This window comes from Entelurus aequoreus, linkage group LG05 (genome assembly GCF_033978785.1).
Source record: "Entelurus aequoreus isolate RoL-2023_Sb linkage group LG05, RoL_Eaeq_v1.1, whole genome shotgun sequence".
NCBI classification, from domain to species: domain Eukaryota; kingdom Metazoa; phylum Chordata; class Actinopteri; order Syngnathiformes; family Syngnathidae; genus Entelurus; species Entelurus aequoreus.
Genome location: NC_084735.1, coordinates 22,849,934 through 22,871,090, shown reverse-complemented (window position 1 = coordinate 22,871,090; position 21,157 = coordinate 22,849,934). Strand labels below are relative to the sequence as shown.

Sequence of the window (21,157 nt, the reverse complement as noted above, 5' to 3'; positions counted from 1 at the left end):
TAGGGAGCCCTGGCATAAAACGTACACATATAAATAAAACCGAGTTACCCTCCGAGTCGGACGGTGGCGCTCACTCGCTCTCAGAATGCACAACTGCCGTAGAAGACATCACCCAATCAAAGGCGCTCATCGGACATTGTCAAGAAGGCGCCGACACATCTGCCTCTTTACTGTATGTCCAGGCTACAACGTTTTTCTCTAAACACACATAAACCTCCATTTCATGAGGTGTGACGTTTTTATTTGATTCTTATTGTTCGTTATGTGGTTCCGAATATTTCTCGCTAACGTCCAACTTCAAAAAAGCCGCCACCGCGCTAACTAGCTCGCCAATGCTAACGTCAGCGAACGAGTATCGTGTGGATGAAGCCTCGGCGAGGTCGACTCTTTAACATTTGTTGCGAGCCGCCAATAAAGAAAGAAGACGACGACAGCTGCCCACTCACCAAGAGGTCGGTTGAAGAGGAGATTGTTGTGGGGAAAGTCTTGTGGCCCTGTTGGTGTCAGGTGTGTCAATGTGTTGTCATCACTTCCGTCTTTACTTTCCTAACTTGTCGATGTCTTTTTATACCAACCACGCAACGTTGATTAACGGACGGCATTTTAAAAAGCTTAAACGACCTTATTGGAAACAAAGGATCTCTCTTGTCATTTTTGGTCCGGTTAAAACGGACTATATTCTCTTTGTTCTGCTAGTACGGTTCGTTTGGTCATGTGTGAACTGAGTCCAGGACCAAACACTTGTCAGAAGGCCGGATTATGTTTTCTGTTTAAGCTGCTGTAGACTGTCACTGGCTCCAAATGACATTTTTTCAACCTAAACATTTCTAAGGACACCCTTAAACGACTAACATATGTTGCTAATAGTGTAGTGCACTAGTAATAGTGCTATTTGTAATTCGATCCCCAACTACTACCAACCTCGTCACGTCCGTTGTGCCCTTGAGCAAGACACTTCACCCTTGCTCCTGATGGGTCGTGGTTAGGGCCTTGCATGGCAGCTCCCGCCATCAGTGTGTGAAAGTATGGGTGAATGTGGAAATAGTGTTAAAGCGCTTTGAGTACCTTGAAGGTAGAAAAGCGCTATAAAAGTATAACCCATTTTTTTACCATTTACATCCAACCATAGCCACCTGAAAAGATGCATGCTGCTAAATAAGCTGCCCCAAAGCCAGCCGCAAAAAATATCGTAGCCTCCCTAGCTTTTAACGTCAATATTTCTACTTTACACCTATTTGCACTTTTATTCCATTATTTATGTTTTTCTTGGCAATACTATTTTTAAAATGTGCGGCAGGCTGTTAAAAAAATGACTGCAATTTAGTAACCCCTGCACTAGTCAGTTTTAACCAGACAAAATATGATAAATCATAAAAAAATAAGTAAGCCCGGAAGCGTAAATACTTTAGTTATATAAAGGTATTGTGCCGATACTTACAGTTCGCTGAAATTGTCATAAAGGTTTTTTCCTTACATCTCAACGGGTTAACAAATCTACCTTTGTAAGCGTGTATACGTGTATGGGAGGGTTTTTTTTCATAGCATTTGGTCGGCTGACAAAAACAACAATTACAATGCACAAAATTACGATTAGGTGTAAATGCCCCAAAATATGCTAGCATGCGACATGTCGGTGTGTTACATTGCCAAAAACCTAGTCTACGCGTTGCCTTTATGACATGAATCGTTTAATGACTGATGCGGTTTGGCAACTGTAGATTCCTGTGTGTTGTATTTTAATAACTTATGTTTGTGCTCTCTCAAAGAATAACGGGCTACTATGGCGGTGGCTCCTGCCTCCATTGTAGACAACATCATCATCCTGGACTATGACGAAGAGGAGTCTCCTAGACCGTCGTCTTCCGCTTTGGCCTCGTCCTTTTCTCAGGATAAAGCCCGAGCCGTCTCGTCGCTCCGAGCACAGCAGCCCACCCCGACCCACATCACCCAGTCCCCTTTTGCGACGGCCAAGAAGGAGAAGCACGTTCTTCAAGCAGAGAATGAAAAGTTATTTTCAGAGGTGCGCCTGTCCAACGTTCTGTGTATTTGACTAACGATTCGCTGGACAATTCATTAGGATAGTAAGCGAGCCTTCACAAAGATAGTGATGCAGTGAGATGGGAATTGTTTTAGCTGTGTGTAAGTTGTCAGGGTACTTCTAATATTTGTGAAGGCTCTGTCACAATTAGGGCTACCAACGTTAACGCAATAATGAATTAATTAAAGTTTCCTTTAACGGTGCCGTTTTTTTCATCATAAGATTAATGTGCGTCCTGCATATCATAGCAATGGATAAGCAGCGGTGTAACATGTACTGTTGAGTAATGGAAACAAATTCAGAGCAGAAATAGAAAAAAAGGTTTGTTGAATGGCGAGTTTCGCTTAGAAGCCCTGGCAGGTCGCTCTCTCCACAAGACCAAAGTTTTTTACATCCACAGTCGCTATGGGTTCAGTTATCACCGAAGTTCCCAAGTCACCATATATAAGTGACTTTGGGCTTGTTTTTTGTCGTTTGAAAATAACCCTGGCCCGATTAACAAATTATGCTCGACTACACATTGACCTACAAATTATTGCTGATTAACAATATTACTGTCAACAATTTTTTATAACAAATTCACCACTGATATAATAATGCAAGTATAACCATTAAAAAAAAGTTAATTTGTATTTCTCGTACATAACGTTGAAATGTAAACTTTTTCATATCCAAGTTAAATAAAATAACCAATAAATAGTAAAAATAGAATATACTCTGTTAGCAAAATGTTGCACTTGAATTCAAATCCCATACAAAAACAATAAAATAGGTTATATCGCTGTTAAAATGGCTGAAGTATTGACAAAGTTGCACTTCAATATTGAACAGGTAGGCAGAGTTGTACATTACTTAACTGACAATGTTAAGACTTTTGTAAGTAAAAGCGCAGAGTACCAATATAAACACGACACTAGTATAAGCAGATGTATTAACAGGCCACATGCATAAAAACTTTAGTCTGCTCATTTCCGAGTGGGAAACACTACCATGACATGACAATTGTCTGTTGAATATTTGCAATGTTTTTTGAAATGCTAGTTTTTCAACAGTATTAGAGGGCAGCATGTCTTTGGCGATGTAGTGGGTGCACACCATTTTCATCTGTTTCGTTTGCACTGATCTTGTTCACCAAACGCCTCGGTGAGTGTGGACTGTCGGGACAAACACTTAGTATCTTCATGTGTCTTTTAACGGTTAAACATGCTGAGTCGGGTGTTTATGTTTCAAGTGGGCGTGCAAGTTTGTCGTATTGGATTTATTTGTTGGCACCACTTTTGAGCACATTTGGCAAACTGTCTCTTCAGTGTTGATAGGCGTATCTTATTCCAAAGCTTTAAAACTAAAATATTCCCAGGGCAAATGGTTTTGCTATCACCTTTTTGCTCCCGTGGGGGAGCGCAGTGCGATGCCAGCAGGGGCATGTGTGACCTTGGGGAACATGCTTTTTTTGCCATACCAGAATATGAAGAAGCGTATGTAACACTTTGCTTCACTGTAACCACGGTGGGAGACGAGGAAAGACCTGTGGTGTTTCCTTTAATTTTAATAAGCTTATGTTATGCAGAGATAGTTATAACAATTTTAAAGACAAATTATACTTTTTATTGTCACGGTGGAGAGTGGGGGGAGCGCAAAATATCTTATTTTTCCTGGGAGGGAAGTAACAGAAAATATTTGAGAAGCATTGCGCTATGTTACAAACGCACGCAGCTGCTGAAACCGATGCAAAGAATGACCGCTCTTGCAGCCCGTAAACACGCATGCACATGGCGATTTATCGAAGGCTGGCAAAGTTATCAAGTTTATTCAAATTTATCTTTTGACTAATTGACTTATCAAAAAAGCACACAGGTCAACTTGCAAAGTTTGTGAGTCACAGGTTGTGTTTTTTGGGGCACGGTTTTTAACATGTGGTTGTTTATTTGGGCTTGCTTTTCTGTCCCCACAATAAAGCAATGCACGACTGTGTCGGTAGTTTGTGCTTTTTTACACGTTTCGTGCCCTCGGTCGACATGGCACTCCCCCAAACAGACTCACGCAAATGACGCATGTGCGACTATGCCAGAGCCCAGACTGATAATTGAATGAGTCATTTATAATTGAAGGAAGAGACAGCCCTGAAAGACCGGATTAGACCCTGGGTGAAATATGTTGTGTTGGAAAAGAGTGTTTGTGCCCATTTAGTGTTCAGATGTTTAAAAACTCATAATGTTAAATAAACATTTGTATAAATCAAATTGTCTAGTCCTGTGTTGGTTGTACATTTTAATTGGGTACACTTCTTAAAGGTTTGAAAAAGTATATTTTTGTGATTAATAAGTTAACTATGGGCAAAATGTGATGAATCGTGATTAAATATTTCAATCGTTTGACAACTCCAGTGTCAATATCAGAAACTGCTGGTGGTATGACCCTAAAAGTATACATGGTTAAATGCTGAATAATTATCTGCGCTGGTATACCTAATGATGTGGTCAGTGAGTTCATAACAGAATGTTTATCCCCTTCCTTTCCCTTATGCTTGTCGTCTTCTGTCTCCGTTCAGTTTGTAGAATACTGCTCGGCGATGACAGAGGACTGTCCCCAGGTGATGGCCTTCCTTCAAACCAAGCACTCCAAAGCCTGTCCGGTCTACCTGACGTCCGTGGAGTTCCGCAACAGTTTGGGCCGATGTTTGACCCAAGTTCAGGCAAACCGCTCCAAGACCTTTGTCTACATCAACGAACTGTGCACGGTGCTGAGGCAGCACGCCGCCAAGAGGAGGCAGACAGTGACTGCGGTCGAGCTCGCTCCCTCTACCTCGACATTGAATTGTCTACCGTCTACTTCGGTCGAGCGCCAAACCAGAAGTCAGGCTAAAGTTGAGACGAGTGAGCAGGAAGCTAGCGGCAAACCAGCAGCAGAAGATAAGAAACAGACTACGTCAGACCTTCAGGATGACCAGCAGAAAGCAGAGAAAAAGGCAACGAGGGCGTCTAGGAAACAGGTTAGAACAATTTTAACTAGTAAGCCGGCGAGCTAAAACGTGAGGAGAGTTAAATAGTTGTTAAAAGCTTGTTAACATTTTTTGCAGCACATATTTAAAAGCAACAGAACACAACAGAGCAGTGGTGACAAACCCGTTTTATTCAATGCCACGTCGCTGTTACGGCTGCCGATTGCCACATTAAATAATATAGGAATGCAGTCCTCCCTCACCATATCGCCCCCAAATATTGCGGCTTCACTTTTTTCTAAACCATATCCTAAATTTTTTGTTACTAAATTAGACATTTCCAAGCATAGAAAAATGTCTATACAGTATAATCTAAAAATATCAAAACTACATTAGAGTTGTGCACTTAAGAAACCCAAATCAATCAGAGCGTGCTGTTCAGTATCGTGGCCACTGATTGGCTCAGCGTCAGACAGTCTTACTATATTGAATTAAACATGTAAAGGTGACAAATAAGTGTTAATTCATGTCTAGAGGGCTCTCCTAATGTTGAAAAATATATTTGGGTTGTAAACAGTTTTTTATGCACGAGCTATGAAAATATTTGATTTATAATTAACGATTGCTACTTTGCGGAAATTCATTAATCGCGGTCATGTCCAGAACCAATTAACAGCTAGAAACAAAGGACAACTGTATAAGGGTTCGCCTCATGATATCACTTCACAATTGCTTATGCATTTCATTATTTTTAAATGAGCACTGTAAAATAAAAATATGTAGATGTTACCCTAAAAACTGGCACCTCTGTCGCCAACATTGTAGAGTAAAATTTATGGCATTTTTCACAGTATATTACTGTGAATGGAAAAACCGTACCACCGTTTTTTTATGGTAATACTTTGGCAACTGGGCTGCGTGTTTTTTTAATGTAAAATATACGGTTGTTGTTTCTACAGTATGTCACTGTAAATGGACAAAACAGTACCACAGTTTTTTTACGGTAAAATTCTGGCGACTGAATTTTATGAGGTATATTAATGGATCTCTGACCAGCATAAAATATGACTTTTTGACTATACATTATTATCCATTTGATCAATGAAGATGTACAAAATAAGTCCTGCCCCCTGGTCCCTAGCTTTCTAAATTATGACCCCAATACCAGTTTAGTTAAATCTTTTGTGTTTATAAAGCATGTATAAGAGCAATTCTAAATCTCCCATACGCTATTACATGAATATCAAGTTAATAGGGTGCATTACAAGTACTTATTTTTAATAAAAATGTTAAGATTCTGTCAGAAAGAGTAGTGGGCAATCGTTTTATTATATAGCGGCATTTCAAGCATGTTAATACAGTTGCAAAGAAACAAACCGTAAACAGTGCGGTGAGTCACTTGCAAATACGTGTGGGGAGTGTAGCGAGATCTAATAGATAACAAACGGCAAATGTTGGTGTCCAATATGCTTACCCTTCACCGTGCGAAAGGAAGCTTCTTCAGCTGAACTCTGCCTGTGCTCCTAGATCGCATACCTGGAGAAGCTGCTGAAGGTCTACAACGATGAGATCTGCCAGCTTCAGCGTGCTGAGCTGTCTCTTGACGACCTGGGGGCTGAGGACTCCTTGTACATCCAGGAGCACAAGCTCAAGCGCAAGGTTCGTTTGACCGGGTCTGTCTGACAAAGCCTGTGTCGCTTACTCCTCTCTCTTTACTCCTCTTGCAGATGATGAAGATTTACGAAAAGCTGTGTGAGCTGAAGGGCTGTGGATCACTGACCGGCCGAGTCATCGAGCAGAAGATTGTTTACAGTAGCACGCGCTATCCTGAGATCAACAAGAAGGTGAGTTGCTGCTGTCTCACAGAACTGCAATTATAGGCAGTTCTAGCTATTGGTGAAGTGGCAATGTTTTGCTTGTTGGAAGGCAGCCAGAGTCAATTTTCAGCTGTCGTTCTAAGTTGGGGTTTTTTGTTCGTTTTATTTCATTAATTTAATGTACAACAAAAAACAATCAACATAAGATTTAAAACAAATAATGAACGAAAAGGAGCAGAAAGAAGTAAAACTTATATCTTCCCCCTATTGATAAAGTTACATTTGTTAAATTCAGAAGACTATCTATCTATCTATCTATCTATCTATCTATCTATCTATCTATCTATCTATCTATCTATCTATCTATCTATCTATCTAACATACAACAAAATAACTAAACATGGAAACAGTCATTTACTGCAAGTCATATCTTTTCATCATCATGATTTTTTAATTTTTTTTAATATATTAGAAGATTTAGATTGTTTTATTTCACTGTCAAAGTTGTTCCATAAGCTAACAACTTTAATTTAAATACTTATTTCCTTTATCCCTGTTCTAAATCTTGATTTATTAAAGTTTTCAGTTCTTTTTAGAATGTAATTACTTTCTCTTTTAACAAATCTGTTTTGAATGTTGTTTGGAAGAATTTGTGGATGTGCTTTGTATATGACATTCAAGATATTGTACTCTACCAATTAATGACATTTCAAAGGATTTAACTGTTTGAATATTGGGTTTGTTGGTTCCCTGTATGCATTTCCAGTAATGATTCTTACGGCTCTTTTCTGCAGAAGGAAGATTGGATTGAAATGTTTTACAGGCACTACCCCACACTTCAATACAGTATGTTAGATATGGAACAATCAGTGAATTATACAAAATATACAATGCTTTTTGCTTCAATTTGTGTAAAATAGAAATAGTTTTAGCTACTTTAGCCTTTGTATCATTATGTGATTTCCATGGCAAATGTTCATAAATCATAACACCCAAAAAAATGATCCCTTATGTTCTTTAAATCTCAACTCCTTTGACATATAATCATACATTTTGTTTTAGTAGTATTCAAGGATAATCTATATACATCAAACCATATTTCATCATTTTAATAAATTTGTTTTCAACCACCTCTAGCACATCCCTTTATGTTTTTTTCTGAATAAAATAAGATTGTGTCGTCCGCAAATAAAATACACTTAAACAGTTCATAAACTATGGTAATATCATTGACATACATCAGAAACAGTATTGGTCCAAGGACCGATGCTTGTGGTACTCCACAACTGATATGTAAGGCAGACTTCCACAAACTGTTTAATGGGTCAAGTTGGGGAGATGGGTTTTAATTTGAAAGATTTCATGAACCTTAACTTTTAAATATGTGTGTGCATGCGCGATAATATCCACATTTTTGGACCGCTCTGAGAAATACATATCTGTAATTTAGCTAAAGCAGAGTGGAGCTTTTCAAAGCTGAAAATATAATGAAGAAATATCTGAGGTCCACTATGTGAGGTCCACATATGAACGCCACACTGACTTGTCATCATCTGCATCAACCAGATGACATGTATTACTGTATTTTTAACTGCAGGCCAAAGCAGACCAAATTAGATTTTTTCAAACTCTTGATTTTTTTCCAGTTGACTGTTGAGATTGCAAGTCAAATGTGATCTTTATCAGACTCAAGTTTATATGTGCACAGTCCCCAAATTGGCCTCGGCGTCACCTGCATGCGCAGTTCGATAAAGTGACAACGAGCAAAAAACAAACTTGTTGACTGGGTTCCGTAATGAACAAGGAAGTCGTTACTACGACTACTTTGCTAAATATAAGCTGCCACACCTTTAAGAAATAGTTTTGTTTTTTACAGGAAAACAAATTGAAGTACTATAATATATGAATAGATATATGCTCAAAAAATAAAGGGAACATTTAACAACACAATGTAACTCCAAGTCAACCACACTTCTGTAAAATCAAACTGTCCACTTAGAAATCTACACTGATTGAAAATCAATTTCACATGCTGTTGTGCAAATGGAATAGAAAACAAGTGGAAATTATAGGCAATTAGCGAGACACTCCCAGTAAAGGAGTGATTTGCAGGTGGTGACTTCAGATCACTTCACCATTCCTATGCTTTCTGGCTGATCTTTTGAATGCTGGTGGTGCTTTCACTCTCGTGGTAGCATAGGACGGAGTCTACAACCCACACAAGTGGCTCAGGTAGTGCAGCTCATCCAGGTTGGCACATCAATGCGAGTTGTGGCAAGAAAGTTTGCTGTGTCTGTCAGCGTAGTGTCCAGAGCATACAGGCTCTACCAGGAGACATGCCAGTACATCAGGAGACTTGGAGGAGGCTTTAGGAGAGCAACAACCCATCAGTTGGACCGCTACCTCCGCCTTTGTGCAAGGAGGAACAGTAGTAGCACTGCCAGGGCCCCGTAAAATGACCTCCAGCAGGCCACAAATGTGCATGTGTCTGCTCAAACAGAAACAGACTCCATGAGGGTGGTATGAGGGCCTGACGCCCACAGGTGGGGGTTTGTGCTTACAGCCCAACACCATGCAGGATGTTTGGCATTTGCCACAGAACACCAAGATTGACAAACGTGACAGAGTCTAGAGACGCCGTGGAGAACGTTCTGCTGCCTGCAATATCCTCCAGCATGACCAGTTTGGCAGTGGGTCAGTAATGGTGTGGGGGGGCATTTCTTTTGACCCTCCATGTGCTCGCCAGAGGTAGCCTGACTGCCATTAGGTACTGAGATGACATTCTCAGACCCCTAGTGAGACCATTTGCTGGTGCGGTTGGCCCTGGGTTCCTCCTAATGCAAGACAATTGCTAGACCTAATGTGGCTGGAGTGTGTCAGCAGTTCCTGCAAGATGAAGGCATTTATGCTATGGACTGGTCCGCCCGTTAACCAGACCTGAATCCAATCGAGCTCACCTGGGACCTCATGTCTCGCTCCATCCACCAACGCCACGTTGCACCACAGACTGTCTAGTAGTGGGCGAATGCTTTAGTCCAGTTCTTGGAGGAGATCATTCAGGAGAGCATTCACCACCTCATCAAGAGTATGCCCAGTCGTTGTAGGGCGGTCGTACAGGCACGTGGAGGCCATACACACAACTGAGCTTCATTTTGACTTGTTTGAAGGACATCAAATCAAAGTTGGATCAGCCTGTAGTGTGTTTTTATACTTTAATTTTGAGTGTTACTCCAAATTCAGACCTCCACGGGTTAATACATTTGATTTCCATTGATCATTTTTGTGTGATTTTGTCAGTGAAACTATGTAAAAAAAAAAAAAAACAATAAAGTATTTAATAAGAATATTTCATTCATTCAGATCTAGAATGTGTTACTTAAGTGTTCCCTTTATTTTTTTGAGCAGTTGATAGCCAGTATCGTATAGTGTAATATATTTGGGAGGATTCTAATCTTTTTATGGCTGTGAAGTAGAGGACACACGGACAACAACGTGGATCTAGAATAGCTTTATTTTTCAATTGGCGCGAAAAAACCTATGCAATGTTCGTAACATGCAAGCAAATATGCCACAGCGTACGTGTCATTTTGACAATCGCTATTTCTTAGGAATCAAAGTATTTATAAATTTTCATATATTACATATAGCTTATTTCCGCACTATTGACTAGTGATGCGCCAAAAAAGTATTTCATCACCAAAACGGCGCTGCCAAAACTGGATGTTGTGATGATGTATCCACTTTTGCTGGCGGGCCGTGTCTTTTTTTGAGCACACGAATGACGTAGCTCGATCAAAGATGACGTATAGGTCACAAACCGGTCGTATTGCCGTTCAGAGTGCAGTCAGATTTGAAAAGATGGATGCGGAATACCTCCTGATTTGGCCCAAATCTGATGTGAAAATATCAAATGTGAAGCACTTTGGAGCGTTTTGACTGGCAAAAAAAATACCCGATGTGAGTCGCTTGAGGGCCGGAAAAATCAGATTTGGTGTCCAGATAAACGGAGCCATCAAGATGTAATTGACGACCTTTTATCAAGGAAAGGCAAGATGGGTCAAGGTTCAGACAACAATTATTTAAACAATTTAATATTAATTGTATTTAATATAGTATTATTTGATTATGTGTTCAAAAAAGTATGCCTCTAGAAAAAAGTTTTATTGCAAAATACTGTATAGGCCATACAGTAACCCCTCGTTTATCGCTGTTATTTGGTTCCGCAATAAATGAATTTCAGCGAAGTATGAATAATTAATTATTAATCGAATATTTTCATAGTTAAAGCATAAAAAATGGTTTACTACCTTCTAAATAAATTTTTTAAGGTGGGCTGTGTAACCCCTGGAAATGATATCGTAACAACCTGACCAATCACAGCTCCTTTTTTCCCCTGTTATTTCAACAACAATATGACACATATAAGTCTAACAATCAGAACATACAAGTAAACATGTCTCTGTACATTTTTTAATTATATGTACATAACTTATTTTTCTGTATAATTTTCTAACAGTAATATAAGAAATTGAAAATTACCATAAGGAAATTATAAACAAAGAAACATGAAACATGTGCAAGGGATAACAAAAGAAAATAGAACCAAAAAACAAAAGCATTAAACTAATTTTTTTGATGAAAATGGTCTTAATAATGTCTTTTATGATGCGTGAAGTTTTCATGACCTATGTTTTTATCGTCATCATTAGTGAACGCTGGTGAAAGCCCGTAGATGGCAAACCACAGAGAGGCGTTTTGCAGCGTGTTCACAAAAACCTCCAAACTTTGCTCAATGGGCATCAACGTGGTGAAATCACACAGCTATTAGCTAATCACAAGTCAGCGATTAAAGGCATGCAGCAGTAAACAGTGCCAAATTTCTTAGGCGTGGCCAACAAAGTAACATCGGCTGTTAAAAAAATAAACACTCACATTAAACAGTCTTGTGAGCAATTCTAATTTGCTTAAGAGTAACAGTTAATGTAAACTTTTCAATATTATCATTGTCTGCCTACAATTTTGTCCATACAGACAATTGTAAGCGTATGACAATAAATAGATCATGGGCATTAAATGTATTTTAAGGGGTATTTAAAAAGGCATGAAAAGCATTGAATTAAACTTGCTAATACCTGCAGAAACCCTGATGTATTAACTGTAAATTTCTCTATTTATTTATTTATGGTGACCGTAACAATATCAATACCATATTTTAACTAGTTCCAACTTCCTTATTGTCTTTCATTACATACAATTGTTTGATCAGAACAAGTCAATAGTACACATTAACTAAACAAAAACTACTTTCTACTACTCACTTAAATTAGTTTTTGCCCTCAAAAGTCCTCCTGTGTCCAGGGAATTATTCCCTGAGTTTGTAAACATTAACAAATGCAACAAAAAGAAAGATGTTGCATAAAAGAAATAATCTACCAATCTACTGTTAATAATTTCCTATTATCTGCTTACTTTTTTGCTGCAACACGGTTCCATGTAGACTTCTTAAAGTTTACTAAGCACGTATTTCTTGGGGTTTTTCAAGCTAGCTTTGTGGTTGGCTTAGCTATTAGCATGTCTGCTAATACTGACACATAGTTAGTGGCCAACTGCTTCTCAGCCAGAGTGTAAAACTAAATGAGGGTATCGGCATTAAAAGGCATTAATCGGCAATGGTGATCACATACTTTTTCCAAAAATAGTCCGATACCGATCAGTGGCGAAATAATCAACACAGCTCTACTTTAGACATATAATGACACCTTTTGGTAACATTCAGTTATTGAAAAAAAATATATATATTTAGGGTGCGGCACCCAAAACAGGCTAGGACCGATTCTGCTGCCAAAAAATAAACTGGTAGATGGAAGTGGCGCCTCGTTGCATACAGTCTCAGTTAAGTTTCTCTCCTTTCAGATCGAGCGCTTCATCAACAGCCCTGAGGCCCGGAAGAACCCGCCTGACTACCAGGACATCCTGCAGCAGGTTCTGCTAGCCAACAAGCGCCACAACCTGTGCCTGAGCAGGAAGCAACTTAACCAGATTGCCCAGGAAGCCTTTAGGGAGACTGGCAGCCAGATCCAGGAGAGGCGCCACCTGGACCTGGTCTACAACTTTGGTTCCCATTTAACGGATGGCTATGTGCCCGGTAAGACAAGTCTTATTTCTTGTTGTGGGTTTTTTTTCTCCTCTATTTGGCATGTACAAAGTGAATGTGGAAAGTGTAGGCATAATAATCTTTTAGCTTCAGCCTATACCTTTTTGGTCAGGAAATGTAAACCGATACTTCTATTTATTTATCTGCTATGCACTTGAAGTGTACTGTGTACATCAGGGGTCTCAAACTCAATTTACCTGGGGGCCACTGGATGCAAAAATTGGGTGAGGCTGGGCCGCAAGAAAAGGTTTCTTAAAAAAATCTAACATGCACTTTTTAATGAATTCACCTTCTTTGAATGGCTATCCTGCCCTAGCAACATACTTGCCAACCCTCCCGATTTTTCAGGGAGACTCCTCACAATCTCCCGGGGCAACCATTCTCCCGAATTTGTCCCGATTTTCACCCGGACAACAAGATTAAGGGCGTGCCGTGATAACACTGCCTTTAATGTCCTCTACAACCTGTCGTCGCGTTCGCTTTGTGAAGTGAAGTGAAGTGAGTTATATTTATATAGCGCTTTTCTCTAGTGACTCAAAGCGCTTTACATAGTGAAACCCAATATCTAAGTTACATTTAAACCAGTGTGGGTGGCACTGGGAGCAGGTGGGTAAAGTGTCTTGCCCAAAGACACAACGGCAGTGACTAGGATGGCGGGAGCGGGAATCGAACCTGGAACCCTCAAGTTGCTGGCACGGCCGCTCTACCAACCGAGCTATGCTGCCCCACACACCATACAAACAGCGTGCCGGCCCAGCCACATGTTGTATGAGGCTTCTGCAGACACACGTAAGTGACTGCAAGACATACTTGATCAACAGCCATACAGGTCGCACTGAGGGTAGCCGTATAAACAACTTTATCACTGTCACAAATATGCGCCACACTGTGAACCCACACCAAACAAGAATGACAAACACATTTCGGGAGAACATCCGCACCGTAAGACAACATAAACACAACAGAACAAATACCCAGAACACCTTGCAGCCCTAACTCTTCCGGGCTACAATATACACCCCACCCACCTTAACCGACGCACGGAGGGGGGCCGGGGTTTGGGGGTGTATATTGCAGCCCGGAAGAGTTAGGGCTGCATGGGATTCTGAGTATTTGTTCTGTTGTGTTTATGTTGTGTTACGGTGCGGATGTTCTCCCGAAATGTGTTTGTCCTTCTTGTTTGGTGTGGGTTCACAGTGTGGCGCATATTTGTAACAGTGTTAAAGTTGTTTATACGGCCTCCCTCCGTGTGACCTGTGTGGCTGTTGATCAAGTATGTCTTGCAGTCACTTCTGTGTGTGTACAGAAGCCAAATACAACATGTGACTGTGCTGGCACGCTGTTTGTACAGGTTGTAGAGGGCGCTAAAGACAGTGCCATCACGGCACGCCCTTAATATTGTTGTTTGGGTGAAAATCGGCAGACATTCGAGAGAATGGTTGCCCTGAAATTCGGGGGTTTCCCAGAAAAATCTGGAGGGTTGACAAGTATGACACTGTCAAGCGCCATTCATATAAAACTCGCGGGCTGCACTAACATTACATTTTCATATTAAGGTGCGGGCCGCAAAATAACGCGGGCCGCAAAATAACGCGGCCCGCGAGCCGCGTGTCTGAGACCCCTGGTGTACATGAACTGATGACCAAATAAAAAAACATTGAATTGAATTTTCTCGCAACACTGAGTATTGTCAACCCGCTCCTGTGTGCTTCCTAAGCCAAAGACCCGGCGCTGGTGGACCAATCGCTGCTACGGAAGCTGCGCTCAAACCGGGAGGTGGCTCTGAACCACCTGGAGGACGTCATCAGCAAATATGCAGTCCAACAGGAGGACACAGAGGAGCAAGACAGGATGCGACGACAGGGCAAAGACAGCAAGGAGGTCCGCATCAATTGTTGCTCGTTTGGTTCTCCTGGAGTCACAGCCTCTACTTCTCAGGGCCCAAAAGCAGAAGGAACCAAAGCAGTCAACGGGGTGGAGGAAGAAGAAGAGGAAGAGGAGGATGAAGACGATGCGTCCTCAGACCCAGACATCGAGGACGAGATCCAGGCCAGCACCCAGCAGAATGGTGCAGGTCTGAACCGTTTACAAGGAGCTCATCTCTGAGGCTCCAAATCTTCACGCCTCTTTTCCTCCCTTATTAGACGATGGCGACAACGAGGAGGATGGCGACAACGAGGAGGATGGCGACAACGAGGAGGATGGCGACAACGAGGAGGATGGCGACAACGAGGAGGATGGCGACAACGAGGCGGATGGCGACAACGAGGCGGATGGCGACAACGAGGCGGATGGCGACAACGAGGCGGATGGCGACAACGAGGCGGAGCAGACATTGGACGCCCACAACACGGAAGACCAGACGTTGCCAAGAAGCGTCCCTGTGGCTGAGGCAACAACGGGAAGCGTAAAAGACAAAGCGCTGACGAGTGGGGGGCTCTGCCGTCTCTCCGATGTCACCAAGTCGCTTATCACGCCACTGTCGGACGTCACATCTGTCAGCAACAGTCCCAGCCAATCGGAGTCCTCGCACGCACCCTCAGCCAACGGTACCAGCAACATAGCCAACGACAGGGCATCCTCGCCGATGCTCCCAGCAATGTTTGCAAAGTGCAACTCACCCTTTTCTAACGGCACATCGCCACTGGGAAAGAGCCTGAAGAGGAAGAGGATGGGCATAAAGAATCACATCAGGTAACGATCATTTCCTAAATACATTGCCACCCACTTATGTCAACAGCTGGTCTGTCAATAAACCCCTGAAGTCCTGTAGCACCGCGTTCTACATGTTAATAAAAAAAAGTGCCCGGTTTAGTCGACGTCACCATACATGGTCGACTGCTTCGGGTCACTCGCAAAAACATCGCCGGTGATAACATGTAAAGTGTGAGGATATGTTCTCCTTATTCTTATTAATAACGTGAATATGCGAAGCAGACCTTGTGTTATGGCAGTGGATCTTTGATGTGCAAACATTTAACGCAGAGACATGATGTCGGACATTTGGAGGGACACAGCATCAGTAAGAGTGTTAGCTTATGCCTTGCTAGCTAGCTAACAAGTGTGAGACAAACTTGTGTGAAAAATTACTTTAACTTTCATTTTAGCCAAAGTCAGCAAGCTAAACTTTGTGTACATCAATTCAAGTACTTTTTAAAGCAGTGTCAATTTGCAATGCTGTAAAGATTAAGCATTCAATCTATTAAATAGCCTACATTTTAAGAATTAATCAAAGATAGAATTAGTCAGAGTACGTCTGACTACGGTAGTCGTAATGCTCCGACAATCCATCAAGCTTTTGAGCGCCGTGTACAATATTTTTATGTTCTCAATTGAACATTTCAAGTTTTGGTGTTTACTGGCATCATCTTGCAGTCTACATGTATCTCATGTGTGTGACTGCCATCTACTGGTCACACTTATCATTACAACATGCACCAAATAAAATTGCTTTGAGGTCGGTTATAAGGCGCCCTGTTGATTTTTGACAAAATTAAAGCTTTTTTAAGTGCGCCTTATAGTCCATAAAATACGGTAATTGTTTTTTTGTAGCACTTTGCCTTTCCTTCCTCTTTAAATGGACAACATTTTATTGGTCATTTAAAGGCCTACTGAAATGAATTTTTTTTATTTAAACGGGAATAGCAGTTTCATTCTATGTGTCATACTTGATCATTTCGCGATATTGCCATATTTTTGCTGAAAGGATTTAGTAGAGAAAATCGACGATAAAGTTCGCAAGTTTTGCTCGCTGATAAAAAAAAAACCTTGCCCCTACCGGAAGTAGCGTGACGTCACAAGCGGTAGTGCTGCTCACAATTCCCCGTTTTTTACATGGAGCGAGAGATATTCGGAGCGAGAAAGCGACGATTACCCCATTAATTTGAACGAGGATGAAAGATTCGTGGATGAGGAACGTTAGAGTGACGGAGAATGCAGTTCAAGAGATATCTTTTTTCGCTCTGACCGTAACTTAGGTACAAGCTGGCTCATTGGAATCCACACTCTCTCCTTTTTCTATTGTGCATCACGGATTTGTATTTTAAACCACCTCGGATACTATATCCTCTTGAAAATGAGAGTCGAGAAGGCGAAATGGACATTCACAGTGACTTTTATCTCCACGACAATACATCGACGAAGCTCTTTAGCATGAGCTAACATGATAGCATCTGTCTCAAATGCAGAAAGAAACAAAATAAATAAATCCCTGACTGGAAGGATAGACAGAAGATCAACAATACTACTATCAGGAGACACCGAACCAAACACTGGACATGTAAATACACGGTTAATGCTGTGCCGCCTGTCGAAGCCTGGCAATGCTGTTGCTAACGACGCTAACCTAGCAACGGGACCTCGTCAGAGCTATGATAAAAACATTAGCGCTCCACCTACGCCAGCCAGCCCTCATCTGCTCAACACCCGTGCTCACCTGCGTTCCAGCGATCGACGATGCGGTCGGCGGCCCGGAGACGTAGGAAGTCAAGGTGAGGTCGCCGGCGCTAGCGTCTGCTATACAACAAAGTCCTCCTTGTTGTGTTGCTACAGCCGGCCGCTAATACACCGATCCCACCTACAACGTTCTTCTTTGCAGCCTCCATTGTTCATTAAACAAATTGCAAAAGATTCACCAACACAGATGTCCAGAATACTGTGGAATTTTGTCGAAGAAAACAGAGTGTCCAATAGGGTCCAAACACTTCCGTGGACCTCGCGACGTCACGCGCATACGTCATCCTCCAAAGGCGTTTTGAACCGGAAGTTCCGGGAAATTTAAAATTGCACTTTATAAGTTAACCCGGCCGTATTGGCATGTGTTGCAATGTTAAGATTTCATCATTGATATATAAACTATCAGACTGCGTGGTCGATAGTAGTGGGTTTCAGTAGGCCTTTACATTTTTGTAACAGCTGAATAAACAGCACAGTTACAGTATGAATAAATATTTATGAATTAATTAGTCATCTCTATTGTTAGTAAGCACATGCCTAAAAAAACTTTAGAAATCGATGGAAAAATTAGAGCCATTAAACTTGTAAGCTTTATTATCCTATTAGTCAACTAATCGTTAAGATAGTCGTTGACTAATCGACTATCAAAATAACTGTTAGTTGCAGCCCTATCATCAACCATAATAACTAACAAAAATTTATATTTTTTATTGTCATTCTTGTCAAGACATGTGGAGGTTATGGTTGAGTCACAAGATCGTACGTCAGCATGTTTGAACTGAAAGTCTTATTTTTGCTGACCGCCATGTTTGATTGTTTATGCTGCTTTTATGTAAGTGTTTGTTTTCATATTTATAAGAAACCTACAAAAATCAGCAACAAATGGGTTCTTTGGTATCCGTCTGGCAGGTGTCGACATTAACGTGTTCCACTGTATCCGTCTAAGGGGCGTCAACATAAATGGTTCAGCTCTATCAGTCTGAGGAGAGTCGGCAAAAATAGGTTCACTGTATCAGTCTGAGGGGCATCAACATATACGGGTTTCGCTGTACCAGTCTAAGGGCCGTTGACATACTGTAAATGGGTTTTGCTGTATCAATCTGAGAGCCGTCGACATAAACGGGTTCTGCTGTATCAGTCTGAAGACCGTCAAGATTAGCGGGTTGGGTTGCACTGTATTAGTCTGAGGGCCGTCGACCTAAACGAGTATGTGTCTGTATTAGGGCTGCAACTAACGATTAATTTGATAATCGATTAATCTGTCGATTATTACTTCGATTAATAATCGGATAAAAGAGACAAACTACATTTCTATCCTTTCCAGTATTTTATTGAAAAAAAACAGCATACTGGCACCATGTTGTGGACATTGGGGGTGCAGCATACACCAACAATAACACAGAAATGTAACTCATCAGAACTGAATCAGATATTGTACACGTTTCTGTTGTGAATAATAAAGGATTCATTTTAGGCTGCCTCTGAATAATAGCATGAAATATTCCAGCACCTTCATAACATTTAGTTATACTAAAGCGTCACTCAAATCTAAATATATTTATATAGCTTTATCGGGCCGGCTACATTGATCCATTATGAAACCAACCTGAGATATTTCTGTCCGTTATGTTTATTTCCAAATTGGTAACCGTGCGTTTTCTCTCTCAAAACGGAGTCAAATGTGCCGGAGACACATTATCAGCCCCGCGTTGCAACAAAGGCATAACGTTAAAGTTACTTACAAAAAAGCTGAACTCATGAATGCTTGTTGCCACTATGGACTTAAAAAGTTACGTACTGTGAGTTCCTCCCTTCATCCATGGCTCCAACATGTTTCCTTTTGCAGGTGCTCCTGAAGCAATGTTGTACTTCCGTGCCATTTTGCAGGAAACGGTCTTCTTTGAAGTCTTTAAAGTAAAGTGTTCCCACACTTTTGACAACTTAGGTTGTACACTTTTCTCCATTGAAGCAATAACCTCAAGATGTTTCTCCGCTAAACTATCGGTAGTGTTTTCCTGCGCCATTTTTCGAATGTTTCCAGACGGCGTGGTCACGTGAGCTGCACATGACACATCATTGGCTAGCTTACCTCCACCTCATGAGACGTAGCCTCAGCGCCGTCCTGGCGCTGTTTTGTACTGTTTTTGTACTTATTTTGATTATTGTTTCTCAGCTGTTTGTAAATGTTGCAGTTTATAAATAAAGGTTTATAAAAAAATATATATATATATATATTTTTTTTTAAATAAAATTTAAATAAGCCTCCGCGCATGCGCATAGCATAGTTCCAACGAATCGATGACTAAATTAATCGCCAACTATTTTTATAATCGATTTAATCGATTAGTTGTTGCAGCCCTAGTCTGTATATATATATATATATATACCACCAAACCCCGCCCACCTCAACCGACGCACGGAGGGTGGGAGGTTTGGTGGTAGCGGGGGTGTATATTCTAGCCCGGAAGAGTTAGGGCTGCATGGGATTCTGGGTATTTGTTCTGTTGTGTTTATGTTGTGTTACGGTGCGGATGTTCTCCCGAAATGTGTTTGTCATTCTTGTTTGGTGTGGATTTATAGTGTGGCGCATATTTGTAACAGTGTTAAACTTGTTTATACGGCTACCCTCAGTGTGACCTGTGTGGCTGTTGACCAAGTATGTCTGGCAGTCGCGTGTGTGTACAGAAGCCAAATTCAACATGTGACTTGGCTGGCACGCTGTTTGTACAGGTTGTAGAGGGCGCTAAAAGGCAGTGCCATCACGGAACGCCCTTAATATTGTTGTTTGGGTGAAAGTCGGCAGACATTTGAGAGAATGGTTGCCCTGAAATTCGGGAGTCTCCCGGAAAAATCGGGAGGGTTGGCAAGTATGACGCTGTCAAGCGCCATTCATATGAAACTCGCGGGCCGCACTAACATTAAATTTTCATATTAAGGTGCGGGCCGCAATTGGCCTGCGGGCCGCGTGTCTGAGACCCCTGACAAAAACGGTTTAACTGTATCTGTCCTAATCTTTTCCCCGTCCCCAGCGAGGTGGGTATGCTGCTGGATATGGGTGTCATCTGTGCCTCTCCACCGCGGGCTGAGGGCGATCAAGCCGAGACGTCTGACTGTGAACTGGTCAGCAGCTCGCATTCGCCGCCTCCCAAGAAAAACAAGGTGAGAGAGACGAGGGGAAGCCGCACCATCCCATAATTTAGCCCCGACTCCACGCAGCCCCACTCACTCACGCTGCTTGTTTATCCCTTCCAGGTCAACGTCGCCACTCAGTGCGACCCTCAGGAAATCATTGAGCTCTCAGACTCGGAATGACGTTTCTTCAGTGCGGACGGTGACAAATTGACCAAGTCCTGCCGCCACAATTAAACACTTGTCTTTTAGCTGCTCGATCGGATGTGAACTTCCTCTCAGGATGCCCCACAACACATTTTTTAAAGAGTGTTTGTGGTCCCCACCACGGGGCGCTAGTACAAAAGTCAGTTTACATTTTTTATACTATTTTTATTGCGTGAGCTGGTCCTGCTGTCATGTGTTCACTGCAATATTTTAATTATGTTTTCACCTTTTTTTTTTTGTCCAAGGTCTTATTTGAAAATCCTGAGGTGAGTGGCAGTGGAGCATCTTAAAGTGGCCACACTTTTAGCATTTTAGCGCTTTAGCGAGCAGCAGCAATTGTGATTTATAGTGCGAGTGCAACCATCCAACTTTGACCTAAAAAAAAAAAAATCAAATAAAGTTTATATTTTGTATCATGA

At 41.4% G+C, this 21,157-nt stretch overlaps 1 protein-coding gene across 5 annotated transcripts; it reads left to right on the top strand.

Moving 5' to 3' along the window:
* The first annotated feature begins 60 nt into the window (after positions 1–60).
* Positions 61–21,157, top strand: daxx (death-domain associated protein). 5 transcript variants are annotated; one of them, XR_009826219.1, is made up of 12 exons: positions 83–507; positions 1,767–2,020; positions 4,587–5,027; positions 6,504–6,635; positions 6,704–6,820; positions 12,707–12,938; positions 14,665–14,828; positions 14,886–15,021; positions 15,092–15,641; positions 20,432–20,561; positions 20,655–20,877; positions 20,984–21,157. XR_009826219.1 is itself a non-coding variant. In XM_062047425.1 (11 exons), exons 2-11 carry the CDS (start codon positions 1,781–1,783, stop codon positions 20,712–20,714), a joined length of 2,202 nt encoding a protein of 733 aa, XP_061903409.1. In that variant the 5' UTR covers positions 61–172; positions 1,767–1,780; the 3' UTR covers positions 20,715–21,157. The 5 variants fall into 5 exon arrangements, 4 of the variants coding, with proteins under 4 accessions (XP_061903409.1, XP_061903410.1, XP_061903408.1 ...); XM_062047425.1 differs by having other exon boundaries at positions 61–172; positions 20,655–21,157; XM_062047426.1 differs by having other exon boundaries at positions 81–507; positions 14,886–15,015; positions 20,655–21,157.